This window comes from Chamaea fasciata, unplaced genomic scaffold, assembly GCF_029207755.1.
Source record: "Chamaea fasciata isolate MVZ Bird 193981 ecotype frontalis unplaced genomic scaffold, bChaFas1.0.hap1 SCAF_5, whole genome shotgun sequence".
Taxonomy (NCBI): domain Eukaryota; kingdom Metazoa; phylum Chordata; class Aves; order Passeriformes; family Sylviidae; genus Chamaea; species Chamaea fasciata.
In genome coordinates, this window is record NW_027094090.1 from 68,161,979 (window position 1) to 68,184,315 (window position 22,337).

The following is a 22,337-nucleotide window of genomic DNA, read 5'->3' on the forward strand; positions in this document are numbered from 1 at the left end:
TGGGAGGCACCTCTCCCACCAGCTCCGTGCAGCAGCTGAGTGCTCCAGGTGACACTCTGGTCACCTTCATCCCCCTGGGTGTATTTAATAAAGAATGGGTCAAGGCAGAAGTCAGGACCGCTCGTCTCACTTGCCAAAAGCAGAGCTCTGCAGTTCCTAGTGATCGATCAGAAGGTCGTTTCTTGCTCCCTCTCTTCTTCCTTTTCCTGTTTGTTAATAGCTGGGCTCTCCAGCCCCTTCCTCCTGCTCCTCCTTAGGGTGTGGAGACTCACTGAGCTCAGCTCAAGGCTGTCCTGTGCTGGCACATCATGTGTTCAGCAGGGCTGCAAGTGTGGCCTGTGGAGGATGTTCCAAGGGGGGGGAAAAAAAAGCCAGGCTGGTTTTGCTGGTTGGAAGTGAGCTATCACCTTGTAATGGCTTACTGGAAACAAAGATTACAGAGTTCGTGTTACTGGTAATACTGATCTTAATGAGATGCAAGAAATACACATTTGTGTTTGGGCCCAAAGCCATCTTCGCGCATTGCAGCCTTCTATCTGCTGAGAGAAATGATGTGAGTTGAGGAGTAATTGCTTCCAGGCTGTGACTGACAGCGCAGTCAGATGAAGGGCCCCTGAGTCTCTCCAGATAAGGGCTGGTTTAAATAAGGGTCACAGTTCACCTGATGCATTGTCATGTGAATAGATGGTTGTCTGAAAGTTAGGCATGTCTAAAAGCAGCTATTGTACTCAAAGATTTATTCCCACTACTACCCCCTCTCTGTTGGGCTGGTTTTTTTGGTTTTGTTTTGTTTCGTTTTTTTGGTTGGTTGGTGTTGTTTTAAAGTAAGATAGTCAGAATGCTTCATAAAAACGTGGCTTCTCTTGTTGTGGGAATGCTGTCTTCAGTTCAGGTTTGGTTATAGTGAGAGTTTTGGACTTTCATTGCTTCTGTTTCGTAGAACAGAATTTCTCAAATGTCGCACGGTCTGTCATACATAAAGACTTAGTCTCCAAGCCTGCTCTAAACTAAAATTCAAATCTGAAGATATTTAGGGGTTGGGGGTAGGGTTGGTTAAAATGTTTGCAGATTTAGAATATACTTTATAGTTGGTATGGTACCAGAATGTGTTGTGTCATTCTGGCTTCGCTGTTTGGCTGGCAGGTTTCGGCTTTAAAGTACATTACAATGGTCTTTTGTGAGATGCTTAGTTGGTGCATTTAATTAGAAGCAAATATATACTTGACTCCAGACAGAGATAAGAAAAGGTATGTCCTACTTTTGAGTGCAAGGTACCAAGAAATAGAAGATTTCATTTGGTGTAGAATTGGAACACTAGAGCGACAAGCAAGGGAATCTGTATCTTTTTCTCTTAAGTAGAAAAAAAAAATAAATAGAAGCTTTAAAGATAATCTGTCTTTTTCCAGAAGCTAAGGTGAAAGAACAGTAATGACTGTAGTAATGACTCTTTGTACTCACAGTCATCGGCAGAAGGCATCTTCAAGCTTCTTGCTTCAATATATTCTCCTGTTATTTTTTAACAGCAGATATTTGGAAAACAAGAGTATTTTTGTCATCTGTTAAACCACTTCAGTTAGGCTTTTTTCCAGAAGTGATGCCTATGATGTGGGGCTGTTTTCTGAGTGAATGTATGGATAATTACTGTCTTCCCTGCAAGAAGAAAATTGGGAGGCCGATGTTCATCGTGAGCCTTATTCTGAAGGAGTAGCAGGGCTCTGTGTCAATCCCTTATGCTTCCAGTTCAGGAAAGGAATGGTGATGCCCACTGTTCAGAAGGACCTTGCCCACGTGGGAACACACTCAGGCAGTTAAGAAGAAAGGAGTTAAGAAGAGGCACTCGTGTAAATGGTACTTGTGTGGTCCTGCTTTGAGCAGGGTGTTGGTCCAGATGACCTCTGTAGTCCTCTCCGTCTTAAATTTTTCCGTGATTCTGAATAAAATAAAAACAAGAATCGAGCTACTTAATTCCAGCTCTGAGGATCTTAGGTGCAGATAATTAGTCTCCACATCGCAAGAACCTGGAAAAACTGTCTTCGGTGACGTTTGTGCTGCATATTTGTGATGGCTAATGAGCATGTCTTTGTATATATACATAAAATATATGGGTATTCTCTTTAATTTTGTTTGTGAACCTGGAGAGAGGCAGTGACCCAGTTTGCTCAGAAATTATACCATTGCCATGGCAGAAAATCGCTAGAACTCTGTTTAATGGCGCTGCTTATAGTAAAAACAATAGCTTAATAATTATCATAACGATGAAAGTAACTTCAGGGATTTCTTTATTTTGGTGGTTCAAAAGACCAAAACTGGAAGAGGTGGATGGGAGAGCTAATTGACCAGTTTGTCTCAGTCTGAAATCTGTTGAGGCTGGAATTGGTGGGCGTGGTATGTCAGCAGGTAGCAGTCGCACTCACGTAAAATCAGCTGGCGTTACCCCCTTCCATGGGGTGGCAGGGAGCCCTGCAGGTGTGGACTGTTCAGGAAATAAAGAAGTAACAACAGATCTAAGGATTTCAGTTGGCATCTCTTGGGCTTCTCAGCATTAGTAGGCAACCTGAAAATAGTATTCCTGTGTTGTTCCTTCATATCATTCCCCAAAGTGTGGGGGGCAGGGTATTTATTTCCCAAAAATAAATAAATACAAAGTTCTGATGGACAGTACCCAAACTTCTTTTTCACAGAAGCCGTGTTCAGGCAAGACTGTTGCATGAACTGTGTCTGAGCATTCATTTTCTCCCTGTGCTCTATTAGGCAAGCAGTGGTTAAAGGCTCCCTTCCACATCCCTTTGCTCTGACACTGTTTGGGGACACGTTGTACTGGACTGACTGGAACACACATTCCATCTTGGCCTGCAGCAAGTACTCCGGGGAGGACCTGCGTGAAATACATTCCAACATCTTCTCTCCCATGGATATCCATGCCTTCAGCCAGAAGAGGCAGCCAAATGGTAAGCTGTCTTGCTGTCTTTTTTTTTTTTTTTTTTTTTTTTTTAATTGCAAGCTGGAACTGATTAGCAAAAATCTTAATTAGTCTTTCTGTATGCTGCTGGGTGGCTTCACCCACGTCATGATGCAATTTTTCCAGTGCAGAGAATAGCAAAAGACCCAAAGGGAAACCAGATATTCTCTACTTTTTTTTTTTTTTTTTTACAGGGATTTTTAAGTGCAAGAAAACCTCCCATCTCTTACTTTTTTTCTGCCTGACACATTTATGCTGTTGTTGTAATTTCCTGTTTCCTGTACCATAACTTCAGGCAGCACAGTATTTTTATTTTTCGAAGCGGTAGCTTGGCAGTGTGTTAAGCAGGACTAGCTCTGTGTAGCAACCACTGTCTTAACCGTTGTGTTAATTTACTGTTTGCATTTTGTTTTTATCTATACATTCAGCACCAGTATGCTGAGGAGTTTGTAAAAATGAGAGGAGCAGAGCCGAAACAAAGTTTTTGTTTAGAGCTTAAGTGCTACTTTCCCAAGAAGGGAAAACATTCAACATCCGTGCATTTTGGTACCATAAATACCCCGCTACTCAACACTTGGAAGTAATTTTTACTTGTTCTGTGTTTATCATTTCCTCCTTTAATCTGTGTTGCTGCCACTGGTTCTACCACTCAAATGCCTTATGTGTCTTAACACATGATATGAGGTCATTCGTTATCAGAAGCATTAATCTGTGTGATTTATGTTTAACAGCTACAAACCCATGTGGAATTAATAATGGTGGCTGCTCCCACTTGTGTTTGATGTCTCCTACCAAGCCCTCTTATCAGTGTGCATGTCCCACTGGTGTGAAACTTCTCGAGAATGGAAAGACCTGCAAAGATGGTAGGCTTTGTTTTTTTTAAAAAACATCCTTTAGATTAAGCACAAAGTGGATTTTGGAGGGAAAGGGATTCTTCCAGCTGCGCTATATGAATGATGCACCTTAGGGGTGGCAAATTTGAAACTCTGCATGCTTTTGCAGTACAGGTAACAGTGATTGGAAAATGCCCTCTGCATTTTCAAAAAGAAACATTCTCCTGATCTAAGTGACCTCCAGTTACAAAATTTAAGTTGCAGCTCTGTCACTAACTCCCTGCAAGTTTCGGGGGGGCTCTGTTGTTCCCTTTTCTTAGAGAAAAAGATACCTACCTCCTCTGTTGTCTCTAAAATGTTTCTGACATTATTGATAATTAAGTTTTTGGCTAATAAGATACTACAACAACCCCTTTTTCAAAAGAAAATTTAAAGCCTGATGTCCATTTATTATACATACGTACACCTGACATCTCTCTCTGAAAATAGTGCCATGTTTTTAGAGGTGCTGAAAGCCCTAAAACTCAAGACATGATCAAGACTTAAAGCTGCAAGTGCTGACCTAAAAGTGCTTTTAGTTTCTCATTGTGGGCTAATGTACGTGATTTTAAATTGTTCTGTTTTGTAAGTGTAGGTCATGTGATGTTGTGCTGTGGTTGCTGTAGTGCGCTAACAGGCTCAAAATGAACACTGGGAGATAATTAGCTGGATCATAAATCACCATCTTTTGTGCAGATCATCTCTCTAGGACAGAAGTAAATAGAGGAAGAAATGACATAGCGGAGCTTAGTGTAAATAAGCTGAATAAAATGTATACAGAAATATTTTTTTTTTAATTGGAGTTTTATATTTTAAAAATTATTCCAGGCTTGTCAGCTATGTTCAGAGTTTTCCTTAATTTCATGCTATTTCATGCTCTCTGCTGATTATTTTTGTGTGTCTCTGTGAACCTTGTTAAAATAAATTGCTGCTTTTATGTGAAAAACAGCTCCCAATTTAGCCTGGCAGGATTGTTTATAAGAATTTCTCAATACACAAACAAGATGTTTTTCTTCCATTTCCCTTGGTGCAAGGAGAAGCTTTAATAATACTGCTCTGGGTCGGTTATATGTAGTCAGAATGTGACACAAATCCGTGTGCTTTTTCAAAACCACTTGATATGCACAGATAAACTCCAGTGTATCAAAGTAAATAACCAAGGGTAAGTACAGGAATGGTATAAAAAATCCACCCCAGAACCTTATTAAATGGATTTCTCATGCAGAGATATTCAGAATCATCAGTTCACCTTTTTTTTTACCCATTTCTAATGTCTCACAGTTTATAACTGTTGCTCTTTTCTCCCACTCCCTGAACGTGAGAAGCCAAATTTTATGTTCCCAGTCAGCCATAACACGTGTTTGATTTACAGAACACAAGCCCCCACTGCATTAGGAATATTGTGAACCAAGTTGCTACAGTATGTTGTCCAGTTGCGTGCAAAAAACTTGATACAGGAACATTCCTCTTACGCTTGTCAATATCATGTTGCCTTTTAAACCCCCTTTCTGCTGCTGTACCTTTCGGGAACATTCTGCCTTTTCAGGAAGAAAAGGATAGGAAGAGGGCAGAAAATTGAGACTTTTTATTTAGCTTGGTCTTAGAAAGGAGACAGCACGTAACCCAGATGAAACAACCTACTCAAATTATTCATCAGGTCCATTGGTTTTGTGCAGCTTTGATCCTGCGCAGGGCTAATTTCTGACATACTCATGCAGGAAGCTCAGCATTTAGAGCTGAGCATGCTCCACAATAGTGAGCTTTTTTGTTTTCCCCACTCCTCTCTCCCTGAAGGGAGATGCAGATCCCTAAGTAGGTTTAGGGCTTTTGCGAGTGACCTACAACTTTCCAGAGCTCTTCGAGGCACAGATTCCCTGGAATTGCTTCCTGCTGCGGCAAAGGCTGCAATTGCTGATTTGGGGGAGGGAGGAGAGCATGACACTTGAGAACAGAGCCAGAGTAGCCATAGACCAGAGTTCAAGATGTAAATCTGGACTTTTGGGGGATTTCCTTTCTCAGGCTCCTCGAGGACCCCAGGGAAGTAAATTTGTTTCCTCGTTTTCAGCTGTGCAGGATGGGGGATTCATTCTAGTTCCATGGGCTGTTTTCCCCCCCCTTGTACTTGACTGTTCTCTTTATCTGCTGTGAAAGTAGTAGAGCTGAGCCCTGAGAACTGAACATTTTTACCTCGGATAGTTTCAGTACACAGCTGTAATGCTGCAAGTGCTGATTAAATCTCCATTTGCAATTAGAATGAGTACGTGACCGTGGGAGAGATTGGTGACCGAGAAGCGGAGAAAGGTGAAAAATCAGGCTGAGTTTCTCTTCTTTAAGATGGTTTTGTCTTCTAGCAGTGGACTAAAATCAGCCTGGTTCCTTAACTGAATTGTTTCACGGTGAAAGGAGCCCCTTTGAGGAGAGAGCTTCATTTCGTGCTGTGCTCTGGAGAATCCCGGCCTGCGCTGGGAAGATTTTGATGGGTGAATTTTGAGTGTTTGTGGTGTTTGCAGTGCTTTGGCATTGACAGATGATCCTGGCAGCCAAAGGTGAGGCTGGCTGACCCTCCCTGAGCAGTTTCCATGACAACCCAGCGTTTTTGAATAATCTTGGTTTATAGGAAATCTTTTCCTGCCTTGCCTTTCTCCCAGTGCTAGTTTCTCCATTTTTGTAGGGTTTTTTTTTAATCATACCTTTAAAGCAGTTTTACTATTTTTTTGTAAGATCTGTGAATGCAGTAACACACGCGCATTCCAATTCTGAAAGGTTTCTCCACAGTGTTTCAGGAAAGGGTGATACCTTAGACTAAGACTATCTGTTTTTCTAATACCTGATAAGACAAATCATAGCAGCGAAGCATACTGAGGTGTGGGCTTGTGGCAAGGTTTTAGCTCCCCCATTGCCTCGGTGAAAGTTTGTGAATCCCTGTCCCTCAAGCGAAAGAGAGGCAAAGTAAGTTATTTCATGACCAGATATTCCTCTATCAGTAACATGTGAAGCAAAGAATCCTTTCTGACCACCCAGGCAGGACTCTGGTCTTCTGCCAGAGAGCTTTTATTGCCTTGTGTCATATTCTTGGTAATGTATTGTTCTTCTGCACAACACACTGGAATTTCTCTGTTTCGGTATCGTTTGTGCTGCTGTTCTGAGTTTGGCGGTGCTACATTTAAACCATCTTTTGATGGTTGTACGACAAACCTGAGTTTTCTTATATAAATGAGTTTGTCATTGGAGTTACATTCTTATTAGTGCTTGAAGATCTCTCTGTCCATGTGCTCAGCCTCTGTCTTTGCCTGTAAGGAGTTTTACTCGTGTCCTGCCAGTATTGGAACGTGGTTTAAACTGAGAAAACCAGTGGTGACTTCAGCAGAGCGAGGAGGTGCAAGTGGCCTCACGAAGAAGAAGCAGTGCTCCACACTTCGGTTTCAGCCTTGCTTTGGCCATTCTGTCCTCTTCCAGGAAAAGAGGCTTTATTTTGCCCATGGATACTCACATCCTATTTCCCTGGTAGGCCTGGAGGCAGGAAGCAGAATTTTGCACTTCCTTCTGCAATTTAGGGCTGTCCACTGCCTGATTTGCTCTGTCAGGAGCAGCCAGGATCCTGATTTGACAGCGCACATCAGGATGTTACTTGCACACCTTCATTCTTTAATTTCTTTTAAAGGAAAGAAGAAATAGATGATTAATTTCAGATGCATGTTCTTTTACCTTTGTAGTTTTAAGGTTGAGCTTACGTGAAAAAGTCTTGTTTGTCTTGGCATATCAGGGACCCTTTCACAATATTGTCACAAAAACTGGGGAAAAACATTTAGGAATTAAATGTTTTGGTCAAATGTGAAGTAATTCTATTTGGGATGTATTAATAATCATGATTTCTCAGATAGAGGGAATGCATTATACATGTCCTAGGTCTAGCACTTCTTTAGTATGCATTCCTGAGCGTGTGTCTGTGTAGCTCAGCAACCACTGATGGTTTTAAAGTTCAATAACTTACAAATGACTGAGGCCTGTGTATCACTGAGAAGATGTAATTAATTGTAAAGGTTAGAAGGGCATTTGACTTAAAGCTGTGGCGTTGCATGTATCTTCGTGCTTGCTCTGCTTCCCCCATCCTCCCCCTTCCCTTGGCTTCAGCTCGCACGCAGATTTAAATTATTTAGAATTTTAATAGTGAATTTTTGAGGCAAGTATTAGTTCCAGTACTAATGTAATGCACCGTCCGTGAGCTTGTAATCCCAGCTTTCAAAGTGCTTAATAAAAGTAGGCTAAAGCTCTCAAAACTAAGAGTCTGGAGTAAGGCTTATATGTCCACATTTAGGCAAGCGAGGGACTTGGCTTTCAAAAAATCCCTAACTATCTTGAATATCCTGGGACTTGAGGCACTGCTTAAAAGAATCTTGAGCTTGGTGCACAAGTTGGATGGTTTAGAAACAGAGGGAAAACCGCCTCAAGGTCTGCATATGTGCGAGGTCAGAGTTCTGGCTGCAGCCTGCGTGTGCCCCTTGAAAGCATCCAAGCCAGCTGAGGTTTGAGGTGTTTTATATGTTTGTGACTTGTTCCAGTTCTCCTAATTAGTGCTGATGAATTTTTAAAAAGCCAGAAATTAAGTTATGCTCGGATGCAGCCTTCGTTGTCTTTTTGGGTTTTTTTTGAAATACGATTGTGTACTCGTGATACTCTCTCTTTTCATGCTCATCATTAGAGGCTTGGTTTTTCTTAGAGAGGCAAGGCAAGAGGTCTGGAGATCCTGCTGTCATCTTAGCTTTTGCTTCATAACTGGTCTTCGGAGTAGAAGTGTACAGAATTGATTGGTTTTGTCATGTCCTGGAACCCTTGAGTACTTTGAGCATCTTCTGAGTGGTGATCTGTGCCTAGCCAGGTAAACTTTGCACAGCTGGAATTGGCCAGGCTTCGGAGACCACCTGGGGTTCTTTTCCCTGGTTGTTATCAAGGCGGTAATGGGATCAGTCTATAAACACGCCCGGCTCTTGCATTTGTTCTTTCTGCAATTGTCGGGACAAGCCCGAAGGTATTCACAGTGATCTTTCCTTCAGCCTGCCTGGAGGTGTGGTGCTTCTCTGCTGCTCGGGTTTCTTTTTTCCTGAGCAGAATGCCTGCTGATCTAACTAAGCAGCTGAGGTGTTGGTTTGCAAATGTTTGGGGTAATAGCTCTGAAGTAAGCTTTAAACTTTTTGTTGCCCCGTTTGGAGGGCTGAGAGCTGGTGTTTGATGGAGGGATTGGAATGCTGGCCAAGGCCCCAGATAAAGACCATGGAATTCTTTGCTTGGGGTTCCAGAGCACAGCACAGGTTAGCTGGAAGCCAGTCATCTCCTAGCGCTGAATTAAAGCTTAGACACACAGTGGGTTGCAGGCTGAAAGCAGCATGCTGAAGCTGTTGAAATGGATCATTTTTGGGAAGAATGGGAAGGCCAGTTGGTCAGCTTTAAGGGTGAGCTCAAGCAAAGACATGGTTATACTGAAGTGAGTCTTTTTGGAGACCCGGAGTTGGTTCTTTGAAATTACTGTCTCCTTCAGCCAGAACACACAAATTGTTTTTAAATTATGCCTTACACTTTTTCTCTAGATGCTAGACTACATATATATATATATATATATATATATATATATATATATATATATATATATATATATATATATATATGTTTTGAACTCTGAGGTTAGGGCATTTGTTCAACCTTAGGTTTACTTGATAATGCAAGAAAAGGTATCGTGGTTTGGGGTTTTTAATGTTTGTCATTATTATGTTTAAAAGGCAGGTTGGATAAGTGACTGTGAAGTTGCTAAGAAAATGCAGTAGGGGTTTCTTTCTTGAACCGAAACTGTAGGGATTCGTGATGTGCTAAGACTTTCTATGAACGTAATGCACCTGTCTGCTTGAATCTTGATGCTGAATTTTTTGTTGCACTTAGTAGACACAAACACAAATGTACACAGAGACTTCTGTGCCAAGATTAATTGCTTCTGTAATTATAAAAAACCCCTTTCTAACAGGCCTTTTTTTCCACTGGCCATGTCACATACAGTATTTATGTAGCTTTACAGTATTTTGAAGGATACATGGGCATGTAATTACAGGTTCCCCCCTCCTGTTTAATTAATACATCAGAGTTACTCACTAGAAGAACAGTTGAGTAGTGCATACGTGTATTTTTGAACACAAGGTGTTTTATGGCAGAGGATCCCAAAGCTGATCTTATAGTCCATTCTGGACTACCGATCAGAAACACATGTAATAATATCCTCAACTTCAGTTGTTGAAAGGTGCTGTTTCTTGCAGCACCGTGAGAGTGTCTTAGAGGTTTTTAACACATGAAACTTGCTGTAAATGAAGCAATGGCTGCTTTGGCATCTTTCCAAGGGTTGGCCTGCAGTGAGGTTTCAGCTAGCACCAACATCAATTACTGTCTTTAAAAAAAAAAAATAAATTGGCATCAGACACCAAAATTCTTCTTTCATCACCAACTTACTTAGTTCAGTTGTAGCTCTTTCAGTCTTCTGGCTCTTATTTATACCTCTTACATATCAAAATCAGGACATGGACACAATGTGGCTCGGGGATTGCTCATTTTCACTGCATGTTCATGCACTTGTTTTCCTAAGGCTTCCCCACCCTTCCCCTCATCCCCCATCAGTCCCTGCCAAAGCCTGTCCTCTTTGAGGAGAGCCATTGCACCACACTTTCCCTGCAATTATGCATGCATTTTTCACCTTAGCTCAGGCTTCCCTCAGGCCTGAGCTGCTCTTATCTCCCTAAGACTCCAAACTGATAAGCCAGTTTAATTGGAATGGGGTGTGGTGGTTGTTTATCCTTCATTACCTTGAAAACTGGTGACATAGAAGAGAAAATTAAATGAAAATGAATTAGATTAGACAATAAGTGCAACTGTCATTGATAGTACCATTAAACATGCTGTGTTGCCTATGTGAAAATATCTTCTGCACTGCAAGCTGTTCTTAGTTATTTGTTGTGATTCTGACTGTTGACCCAAAAGCCAGCAAGGCTTATGTGTGCTTTGGCTCAAAATTACTTTGTAAGACACAGTTATTTATCTTCATGTCTTCATTAAGCTTGTTCTTAACAAATGCGGGAGAAGGCGACAGCCCTCCTGCTTTGCATGGTCACTGCACAGTGGTCTGTTCCCCAATCTGACTCCTCCAGTCAGAGTTTCTCAGATGAGGTTTACTCGTGGTGTTCTATGTGACCTTTTTTCCATTCATCAGGCGTTGTTGAAGCATGCGGTTTGTTTGTCATGGTTGTCCTCTCACCACCAGCAGCAAACAGTCAATAAATTATCTGCATAATTGATTTCTCATCTAAGAGGTTGCAGGCCATCTGTTGATTTGCATAAAATAGCAGCACAGTCGCTGCATGTCTCTTTCAGTAATTTGGAGGGAAGGGTATGGATAGAGAAAGGAAAGGACCGCTGAATTTTCTCTGTGAACGTATCTGAGTTGTTCTGCAGCAGAATAAGCAGAGACATTGTGAGCAACTTCACGCTTGAAGCCATGGAGTGGACTTCTCTGCTGGTTCCCAGCAGTTTGGTTAGGTCCTGTGAAATCAAAATAGCTGGACCACGCTGTTGCAAAAGAGCAGACTCGGGTTCTCTCACCTTTCCAGGCACGGCGTTTGCACGGTGTTTGTGTTTGTCCTGTTGCTGCAGGTGCCACCGCGCTGCTGCTCCTGGCCCGCCGGACGGACCTGAGGCGCATCTCCTTGGACACGCCCGATTTCACGGACATCGTGCTGCCGCTGGAGGACATCCGCCACGCCATCGCCATCGACTTCGACCCCCTGGAGGGGTACATCTACTGGACGGACGACGAGGTGAGGGCCATCCGCCGCTCCTTCCTGGACGGCTCGGGCAGCCAGTTTGTGGTCACCGCCCAGATCGCGCATCCCGACGGCATCGCCGTGGACTGGGTGGCCCGAAACCTCTACTGGACGGACACGGGCACGGACCGCATCGAGGTCACCAGGCTGAACGGCACCATGAGGAAAATCCTGATCTCAGAAGACCTGGAAGAACCCAGAGCTATCGTGCTGGATCCCATGGTTGGGTGAGGAGCTGTTTGCGAGCATTTTTCTTAAAGTGTTAGTCATGCAAAGAAGATATCTCAGTCTGCTTCCGTGTAGATAATGGGATGCAGTGATAAACCTCCGAGCTCCCCAAATGAAAACACCGGGATTCTCTGAAAGTTAAGGCTCTGAGGCACAAACACTGCTGCTCTATTTTGACCACCTGGGTAGTCACCTTACGTGTCTGCGTTTTATTATTTTTTAAAACGTTTTCCTGGACTGCGTGAGTCAGCTTGTTTATCCGAGCTGATAGCACTGGTTATATTGTGTTGCTGAGCAGACTGAGACAGGAATTTTGTGTGTTTACATGCCGGTTCTTTCTGAATGGTTTGGGCATCCTTTCTTAGGTAAGGAAATGCTTTTGGTTTAGAAGTGTAACTTTCTGGTTTTGAGGAAGAGTAGTCCAGAAGAAGCTGTAAGAATATTGGAGGTTTGGATTAATACGGTTTTGTTTCCTCTGCAGGTACATGTACTGGACTGACTGGGGAGAAATCCCAAAGATTGAGAGGGCAGCACTGGATGGCTCAGACAGAATTGTGCTGGTGAACACCTCGCTCGGCTGGCCAAATGGGTTGGCACTGGATTATGCAGAAAGCAAAATATACTGGGGAGATGCCAAAACAGACAAAATAGAGGTTTGTGGTTGTACCTGCATTTTTTTATTCCATGAAGTTACAGAACGTAGTTTTGCTTTTCTAAGTGTTCCTGTTCTGATACAGCCGGAAAGGATGATGGGATGGTGACTGAGTTGTGCTTTAAGAAACAACTCTATTTTTCTCAGCCTTTGGGCAAGTTATTTGCTATTCTTCCCTCATTTTTTTTTTGCGTAAAATATAAATTATATCCATGTACTAGAGCTGTCTTTGTAAGAATGTGTGATAAGGGCTTGTTAAATAAGTCAGTTCTTAGGTCATCAGGGAAAAAAGCTTTTTACTGGGATTAATGTACGTCGTTTAAAAAAAAAAATTATATTTCATTCTTTGCTTTCCTCAGTTTAGAGCCTGGTAAAACATATCTTAAAGAAATAAATCTTATTTCACATAGAATTATTTGTACTTCCAGAAATCTTTTATACTTTGCATCTCCCTTGTTTTATTAGAGTTTCAGCAAGAGCACAGATTTTCCTTTTTTCTGACATGTCCAGGTGAAACTTTTAATTTTAAAAAAAAGACAGTTTTTCTTCTCTCTCACATTGAAAGTCTTGCATTTATTTTGTTGTGTAACAGTTACGAAACAAAATTGACATTTATCATCTGTCTGTCTTTGAGAAAAGAGTATTATTTAGCATTTGATCAGTTTGCTGTCAAAAAGCTTTTGGTGGAAGCAGAAGACCTGACTGCTGCCTGGTGCACGGGTCTGCCTTTGCTCTGTCCTGGTGGATTTGCCTTCCTTTGATGAATTACAGCTTTCCTTGTTTTTTCCTAACCGCTGCAAATAACTTTTAACACTTATCTTATTAGGCACAGCCATATCTTTTCTAGACTTGCAAAGTCGCTTTTACTTATTTATAACTACAAATAAGTCAAGGTGTAGTCACAGTCATGAGCTGGAAGGTCACATAACTGTTTGCTCTCCTTTAGAGCCAAAGTAACTCCAGTCCTGCAAGGTGAGTTGCTTTGAAGCACTCCTTGAGAGAGCCTCAGGGAGAAGAGTTTTCTTGGTCTTGAAAACAAGATTTATAGTCTGTAATTCACCTAATATTGCACCAGAAAAGAGGAGAAAATAGTCTTAGTGATGTGTAGAGATTTATTTGTAACAGATTGAGCACTTCAGCCCTGATACTGTCTCAGCCTTGGATGTATTTTGCAAAAGGAAGTTGGGCATTCTTCACCCTCATGTTTGCCAGAACACTGAGATTCCTTATTCGTTAATAATGATTCTATTCAGTGCTGGATCAGTTTTTCATGCAGAAATTTTCATCCAGATCAGGCCGTGAGCTCACTGCTGCAATTCTGTCAGACTGGCTAGAACGCATCATAGAATGTTTATGCCAACGTTCCAGTGTCTGTGGCAGGACAGAAGATGTCTGATTTGGCACAGAGGTTTTTGGGACGACTTCCATTTCATTGTTCTTAAATCAGCGTAAGCCAGCAAAATGAGTTTGTTCCAGGTTGTCATGTAACATCTCTGCAGGGCAGCAGAAAAGATTTATCACCCTAAGATTTCAGAATCACTAGTTATTTTTTCCTGTGAGTCTCCAAGTGTTAGAGTTAGGATATTAGTGCTGCTGCTTTTTATAAAAAGTTAACATTTGTTAACCCCTATCAACCTGCAGTAAATCTTGAAGCAGTCTGGCTAAAACCTTGAAAGCAACAGAGAAGTTCTCCCACAGTTCTTCTTCAGTGCTTTTGCATTTTAGTTCCGTTTGAGGACACGGGTTTGTGTTTTTTAATTCCTGAAGGTGTTTGTTTAGGCATGTGACATAGATCTGTAAAATTTTGTGTAAGGTGACCAACACTTCCCACACAGACACCTTTTTTGACAGAAGGTGTTGGTAACTAGTGTGAGGTGGTGGGTGCAGAACAAACAAAAGCAGATGTGGTAGGTTGTGGAACTGGTTGTTGATGTTAGAAGCTTACATGTGTTACTAGGAAGACTGAGTAAGTTTGTGGAAGGGGATTCCACTGCAATTTAGTGGCAAACAGAATTGCCTCTGAACTACAAATCACTGAACTGTAACTTGCTGTAGAAGGAAGGAGTCTTCTTGAAAAGTTTCTGTATGCATTTCCTTTGTTGCGCAGTTCTGTGAGTGCAAGTGTTGATTATTCTCTGAGAAAGGATGCTGGGATGGGTAGACCTTTGGATGGAACCCATGCAGCCTCTCTTCTCCTGTGTTGAGGCCGTTCTGTCGTGCTCTTCCTTAGATGCCGTGTTGCTGCTTGCTAACTGTGCTTGAGAGGGGCAAACTGGGCTTGAAAATCAGTGACCCCAGTAGTGATCAGCACACATGTTCAGTGTGGCTTCTGCAATTAGTAAAGCGTGGAAGGGCTCTATAGGATGAAGTGGTGGTGTCCATCCAAGAGAATGGTTCAGTCTAAAGTGGATTTTTTTTTTTTTTATCCAGACCTGTCATGATTAAGGGATGGCGCTCCCCAATTAGTGCTCCCACCGAGGCTCTCCAATCCACACACCCCTCGCTTCCCCCACAGGATGGAGAGGAGAATTGGAGGCAAAAAAGGCAAACATCACTGGCTGAGATAAGAATCGTTTACTGAAAACAGCAATGAGATAAGAAGACTAACAGTAACGGCACAATAGTAATGAGAGAAAGAAATTATTCACTCAGAATATCCCTGAAAATAGACAATACTGGATGGCTCCCTCTGCTCCTGCCATGTGTCCCCAATTGGAAGGACCCCCTTTCCCCCACTCCCAGCAATGACTTGAGGTGGTACAGAAAAACCTCCAGGTCTTGGCCATGCCCCCTCCCAACTACTGCAAAAATTAATCCTGTCCTGCCCAGAACCAGGACATTTCCTACTCCCTTATTTTGTACCATGTACATCACGCCAGGTCCTACTCCTTCCAACAACACGCACACGCACATATAGATATACATACACACACACAAGTACAGCTCTCATTTCTGTCGTCAGTGGCCATCCCTCCCAAGATGCCTGTTGAATTAATTTAGTTCATGGCTTTGGGTTCTGTCTGTCCCAAGTGTCTTCCAGGGCAGGAGTGCCTACCAAGTGCACCCCAGTCCTTGGGCAACAACGATCCCACGGATGGGTTTGCCTTTGCTTGAAGCAGAACTGATCCAAACTGTCTTCCCTAACACATTCCTCCTAGGCACCACAAGGACTTTATCCCCTTCTACAGGTCGTGGAGGTTTTGCTTGGGCAGGGCCAGCTCCACTGGTAGAGCCTCTGGTGTTAACTAACCAGGTGGCCTTTGCTAAATGTAGATCCCTATCTTAATCTGTGATAGCTAAAACGTTACTAACATTTCAAGTTTGCTCCCACTGCCTTACTCTCCGATGGCAACCAGGAATCTTGAGGAGATTTGCTGCACTTTCCGTGTCCTCACCGTCCATTTTTTACATCTGTGTAATACTTTGGCCTTCAGTAAATGCTTTAATCTTACATTTGAAGAAAGGACAGTGGTGTAGGTGCAACAAAAAAAGGTGTTTGTGACAGGATCCGAAGATGAAATTTGGAATTAGTCATGAAGGCATCGGAATAAATGCCTGGCCCCTGCTTTGCTTCGTGTGTTTGGGTCCAGTTGAAAGAGGAAGGGGGTAAAAGCAGGAGAAGCACATTTGTGTACTTGCCCCTATTGCCTTTAAGTAGTTTTTCAGACATGATTTTACATACTTTGTGCTTCCTTAGTTTTTTTTCTCCTTCGCACGTGGGATTCCTCAGAACCGTTATTTAGTTGCAGCGCTACCAACCTGAATGTCATTCTTGCGAGCCACGTTTCTGGTTTGTTTGTGCTACATACAGAGCTTTTATTATTTATTTTTTACCCACTGATTCATGCTCTGCTGTTCTGGAGCCCCCAGACGATAATAAAGCATCAGCAGGGGTTAATGGAGACTGGTAGGGGGTACAGCAGGGAGCTTTTGTTCCCATTTTATCTGGCAGCCTGCAGCAGGCAGAAGCAGGCTGTGGCTCAACAGCTCCGTCATTTATCTCGGTCAGGTTTCACTGCTGATAAACTTCTATTGAAATGGATGGCTGCTATTGTGCTTACCAGTGGGGAAGATTTCTCATTGACTTGCTACAGGTTTAAAGCATTTTCCTGCCGTGCTACGAGGTTAAAAATGCATGATCTGCTCTGTTGAATTGGTCTTGTGTTTTCCTGCCCCGGTGAATATTTGTGTTCTCGGCACGTACGCTACCTGTTCCAAGGCATAGGTTGGATTTTTAAACGGTCGGCAAAGCTGGTATTGATAAAGCAATTATGAATGGCTGCACGCACGTGTGGCTGTGTGTGTTAAGGGGAAGTCATGATGATAGGGCTGATTGCTCAGAGTTTTTCAACCTCTGCTTCATTTTTCTTTATTCGTCCTCTCCTATTCTCCATTCTCAGAGCCGGGGATGACACCCACTAATACCTACTAGTGGTGAGTGTAAAGAAAGGCTCTGCCTCCCGCTCAGATCCAACCATTATTTAGTGATTTTTGAGCGCAGCTCTAACTTGAAGCGTTTGTGCATTCCCGAATCTGTTAGCCGTGGCTGGCATTACTGTATCTAATCCATGATTAATATGGAAAGTATTGCATCCTGCTGTTTTTCAGCTTAAGTACACGCACGAGTTCAGAACTCAGCCTTGCTGGACAACAGAAAGCAGATGCTGCTAAGACTTTTCGGAGCACAGAAATCTTGAACAGAGAGGACATTTTTGTCTTTGACCTAGGAGCTAATGGCCTGGCATCTAGAGAATGCTCTAATTCATATTCTAATCCTGAAATTGCAGGGCTATATTTTCCTCTGATGACAGCTCCCTCAATTTTACTGCCACCCCAATAAGGAAATTTTGTTTTCTAAGTATATTTATTTTCTGACTGAGAATTTTTGTCTCATACGCGAGTCTTTGTACTGTGAAATGCTGGTGACTTGCAAGCCTGGTTACTGATCCTACCTCATCCAGCCTACTTGAAACACAGGTTTGAAAACTGAGAAGCAGAACCCATTCTATTCCTAGCTGTTGAACCCAGCTGCTTTTGTGTACTTGCATTAAACTTTGGCAGGTGTGAGAAGTAAGGTAGTTGAAACAAACGCCTGAAGTTGCTTTGCTGTTTACTTTTGCTTTGGGTGGTTGTGGCGCTTGGGAATTTCATTCAACAAAACACAAGTGTGTGCTGTAAAGGGTAGGGGCAGATCCCAGTGCTCCGTCCCAGTTTCAGAAATTTAAAGCTTACTTTGTCAGGGTATTTCCAGCTATTTCTTAATGCCTGCTAAGCTTGTATTAAGAAAAAAAAACAAAAAAGATTTTTGAAATTAGTAGTAGAGTAAGGATTTTTTTTTTAAAAAGTATTAATTTATACTTGGTATAATTTTCACTTGAGAGGTTTCTTTTGAACTTTAAATTTAAAACATCCATGCTAGTTTCAAATCGGGAGCATTAAAAGTTAACTTTTTATTACTTTTGATAAACTGAGACTACCTAAACGAAATTCAGATATGAAAGGTATGATTATTGAGACCTTACATTGCAAGCCACTTGTGCTGAGGAGTTCTCCAGGAAGTCCTGAGGGATTTGCTGTCCAAAGGCTTGTCACGCTGTGTGGGGCAGGGAGAAGTTCCTAGCAAAGAGGCTTCTTTGGGGAGATGGAGCCAGAACTTCTGCCCATGAGTAACCTCACTCTCTGGCCTGAGTACCAAACATGGTTTTTTTCTTAAGTGAAATTACCGCCCTAAAAATTATGTGCGGAAGACTTTGGCATTCAGTTTTCAACTGGTTCTTGTGTCACAGATCTGCAGTTCATCCTGGGGTCCGTAGTGGGTTTTGTCTCGTGAGATGTAGATGTAGATTCAGCTCATTTAAGTTCCCTTATGTTGCCTTTATAAAAACGTTGGAAATCAGCACTTCCAAACTGTAAACATTTAGAATAGATTAGATGAGTCCTGCTCTAAAAGCACCCTTTTTTTTTCTGTTACCTTGAAGGAGAGCCTGCAATGACCATGTCAGAGGCAAGTACCCACACTCCAGACACTTCTGAGCAGACAGTTATGCTGACTGCTCACGTTGGGAATTCAGAGATGTTTCTTACAACCTTTGCTAAAAGATGAGCAGTTGTGGTTTGCTGCTGATAGCTCTGGAAGCCTCATGGTCCCCACGGCCCAGCACGCAGCGGATCGGAGTATAATTGTTGGGTCTGCATTCACGTGTCTTGCGTGCTTCCCAGATTGTTCACACTGGAGTTGGGAAATTGTATTTTGGTTCACGCTGGTGTCTCACCTAGAAAGCAACGAGCCTCTTCTAGCAGCCAGGTTACCTGAGGGAAAACACTGAAATCCCTCAAACCAACACAGCCAGAGCCATCAGCTCACCTGAGCCTGACGTACTTAAAACATTTCATGGCAAGCTGGGGAGCAATGCGAAGAGATGCTGAGAGATGCTGGGCTGTCGTCTGTTTCTGATTCAGCCGAGTACTGTTTGTCAGTCCACTCTTACCCCTCACTCTCCTAAATTCTGGCTTTGTTTTTTTCCCCTTTTCACAAGCAGAGTTGGTTGTATTACTGCACAAAACCTTGTGCTGATCTTGGACCCGGGCTTCTTTGGAAGTATTCACCTGACCTCCAGTCACTCTCAATGATGATTTAGCTTTCTTCTTGCTTTGCTGTGAGATTTTGTGGTCTTAACTTGAACATCTTTTCTGCTACCATGCTTGATCTTGTAGTGTGGCAAAGAGTCTGTGGGAAAAGGTAGAAAACCAAAGGTGGAAAACTCTTGGACATGCAAGACCCTGGGAAATGAAGTGATTTAATGAATAGGAGCAATTGAATCAAGCTGAAAGCTTACTGCCACCAAAGGTGAAAAGTATCTCATAACAGGCTGAGTCTCTCACTGCACTATTCCCTGTACCACTTGGGCTTGGTAAAAGAGTAGAAAACTTTCCACGTTTTTTTTTCCCCTCTATAAAACAATCAGTTATAGTCACGAAGGAGTCTGGAAAACATCGGGTTTGGTAGAGAACAAATGAAAAATAAGTTTCTGAGGCAAGGCGCTGAAAGAAAGAACCTTGGGAAGGAAGAGCACAGAGGGTTTTGCCCATATGCAAGAGCATCAGGGGTTGTTAAGCCGAACTTAATCTTGTAAAACTGTTCCTGCAGACCCACTGAGAGGTTTCAGGTTGGTCTTGGCTAGCCTGGTTCACATTCTGCAAAGTGTTGTGTGTAGCTGCCCGCAGGTTTTAGTTGCTAAATAGTAAGTTGCAAAACGCAGTCGTCGGTTTTCATTTGCTGCCCCCACAGCCTATGCCCAGGTAACAGAACACTCCCTGACTGCTGCCACTCCACCCTATGGATTACATACCTAAATGAATCTCCAGAGTAAAGCGTTTTTAATCACCTGTTTTACCATTGAATCTTTTCAGAGGAGCTTCTTCTTTTCTTCTTTTTTTTTTTTTTTTCCCCTCTGTGAAAATCTCTCTTCTCATCTTATTTATCATTTGGCTCGGGTTTTGTTCTTAGCCTGTTCTGTGCAAATACAGGAGTTTGTGCTGCATGAGATTGCCTAGGAGATGTCATATGTGATTGTCACGATGGTTCTAAAATCTTTTCCTTGCCTACTTGTCACTTTACCTGACTCGAGCCATTTCATTAAAAACCGAGCCACTTGTTTCTAAAATTAAATTCCATCACAGAGAAAACATTTCTGCTGTTGGCATTGGTCAGTGAGCTAAGAAAGTTGTCCTATTGTGAAAGAAATTAGCTTGTAGCAGTGTGTGTAGCCTGATAGAAAGGGTATTTATGAAGTTAATACCTATACTGTCTGTACATATTTATCTTCTTGGCAGTCCTATTAGGAATATTATCCATGCTCAGAAAAAGTATATTTTGAATTCTTTGGAAAAATTGTTAGAGTTCTAGAGAAAACTGAGGGTGCTGAGGAACTGTTAAATTAGGAATTGTTAATGGCTATTATAAAACAATTAACAGTAAGAAATCATAGACTTGGCTGGAGGCATTTGGTTTCTGAAGCAAATCCAAAAGGTTCCAGGGATCCCTTCTGCTGATTCCTCAGGATTTTACCACAACGACGAGAGGAGCTCCCATTTCATTCCTTAACGTTTTAGAATTGAGGGGAAATTCTGTTAACAGTAAGTGAATGACACTGACAGAATAATTTCTTCAAACTGAGGTGAAAGTTTCAATTGTTCACTTAAAGAAAGCACAATTGATCAAGACTTTTTTTTAGAGGGAAGACTAATAAAACTGGAAATTTAGACAAGACATCTCTTTGTTTCTCTCTTAGAGCAGCTGTTTTGCTGCAGCCATAACAATAAAATCATTCCAGTCTGTTTTATGTTCCTTAGAGAAGTTGAAAATACATTGTTCCTAAACCCTGTCCAAAAAAAAGCAAGTATAATGACTAGAAGGCATTCCAGCCACCTTTTAGAGTTATTTTTAAGAGAGATGCTGCCCAAGTTTCTTTTCTTTAACCAAATCAGTCTAATGAATGTAGTGTTGGTTTTCACTTCCCTTGTAAAGTAAGATTCATGCACATTTGGGTAGACAGCGAACAGTCATATCCCTGATTGGCACTGTCATGAACTGAGTTGTTATTTGTTGCATCAAACAGCATGTGTAGATATTTACCTCTGCATGATCAGGGCTGAAGTAACTAAGCCTTGAGTGTGAGTATTCCTAAATTATTTGAGGTATAATGCAAGCCTTGCTCAATGTGGTATGTTGGAATATCTGGGATATTTGTATTGAATTCAGTATTTCGGGGTAATGCTTCCTTGCAATCATCTGAAGGAGATCAAGCTCGTTCCCCTTTTTACCTCATTGTTTTAAGTTGTATCTATTCCAGTGGTGCATTAGCATGACCCGTGTTGAAATTGTGAAGGTGGTAATGCTTCCTGATATTTTCTGCTGGTTTTAAACTCTTGGGAGAAACCCAAGGTGTCGTTGGAATGAGTTAAGGATTTAAGATCTGCTTTCCAGCTGTGGTGCCTGATAAAAATTTCGTAGAGCTGGGGCAGTGATGGCAGTAGTACTTGAGCAGAGCAGTTGAGGTCCTGCGTATTAAGTGAGGTCTTCTGGCCTCTCTGAGGATCAGTAAGTTGGTGCTGGTAAAGATGCTGAAGTTCAGGAGTCAATAACGGCTAAGGTATCTGTCATTTGTCCAAAAACACGCTGTTGATTTTAAAAATCAGGGTTTAGGTTCAAGTATCTGAAATTGGAGGAGCTTATAGATTTTACTGGAAGAGTTGTTTTAGGGGGAGTTGGATTTTTGTTTTACTTGGGTGTGTCTGTGAAAGAAATAATATTCTGGCAACATCTTGTTAGTGTAGCTGGGGACTTGGAGTCCATCACAGGGGCCTATTCCATGCTCATAAGTAATACATTTTTTTGAAGGTAGTGTTACCAGGCGTTTATACATCACTGATTGTTGACTTCCTCTGCTCCTGCCAGCCAGAGAAAGAGCTTAGCATGCACGATGTTTAACGTGCTCCAGTGTGCTGCTGTACAACAGAATCCTGGGCTGCATCCATGGGGACATGGATCGTCCCACTCGGGGCTGGTCACTCAGACCCGGCTGGTCCCCAGAATCCGGCTGGGATGCAGGGAGAGTGGAGAGCACCTAAAGGAATGATGAGAACCAGCCCTGTGAGGAAAGACAGAAGGGGTTTGGTTTTTTTTCCAGTACTCAGGGAAGAGGGAGGTTCTCCCAGCACATGGATGGTGCCACGTGGAGACGACAGGGGCAACTGGCATGAGGTGCATTGAGGGA

General features: G+C 42.3%; 1 protein-coding gene across 3 annotated transcripts in view; it reads left to right on the forward strand.

The window, feature by feature from the left end:
• LRP6 (LDL receptor related protein 6) overlaps positions 1-22,337 on the forward strand; it is a 103,484-nt gene that overhangs the window by 47,930 nt on the left and 33,217 nt on the right. For all 3 annotated transcript variants that reach the window (XM_066184311.1, XM_066184312.1, XM_066184313.1), the window contains 4 exons: positions 2,752-2,948; positions 3,691-3,822; positions 11,512-11,908; positions 12,391-12,562. In XM_066184311.1, coding sequence (XP_066040408.1) covers positions 2,752-2,948; positions 3,691-3,822; positions 11,512-11,908; positions 12,391-12,562 — 898 coding nt within the window. The remainder of the gene's footprint in view (positions 1-2,751; positions 2,949-3,690; positions 3,823-11,511; positions 11,909-12,390; positions 12,563-22,337) is intronic.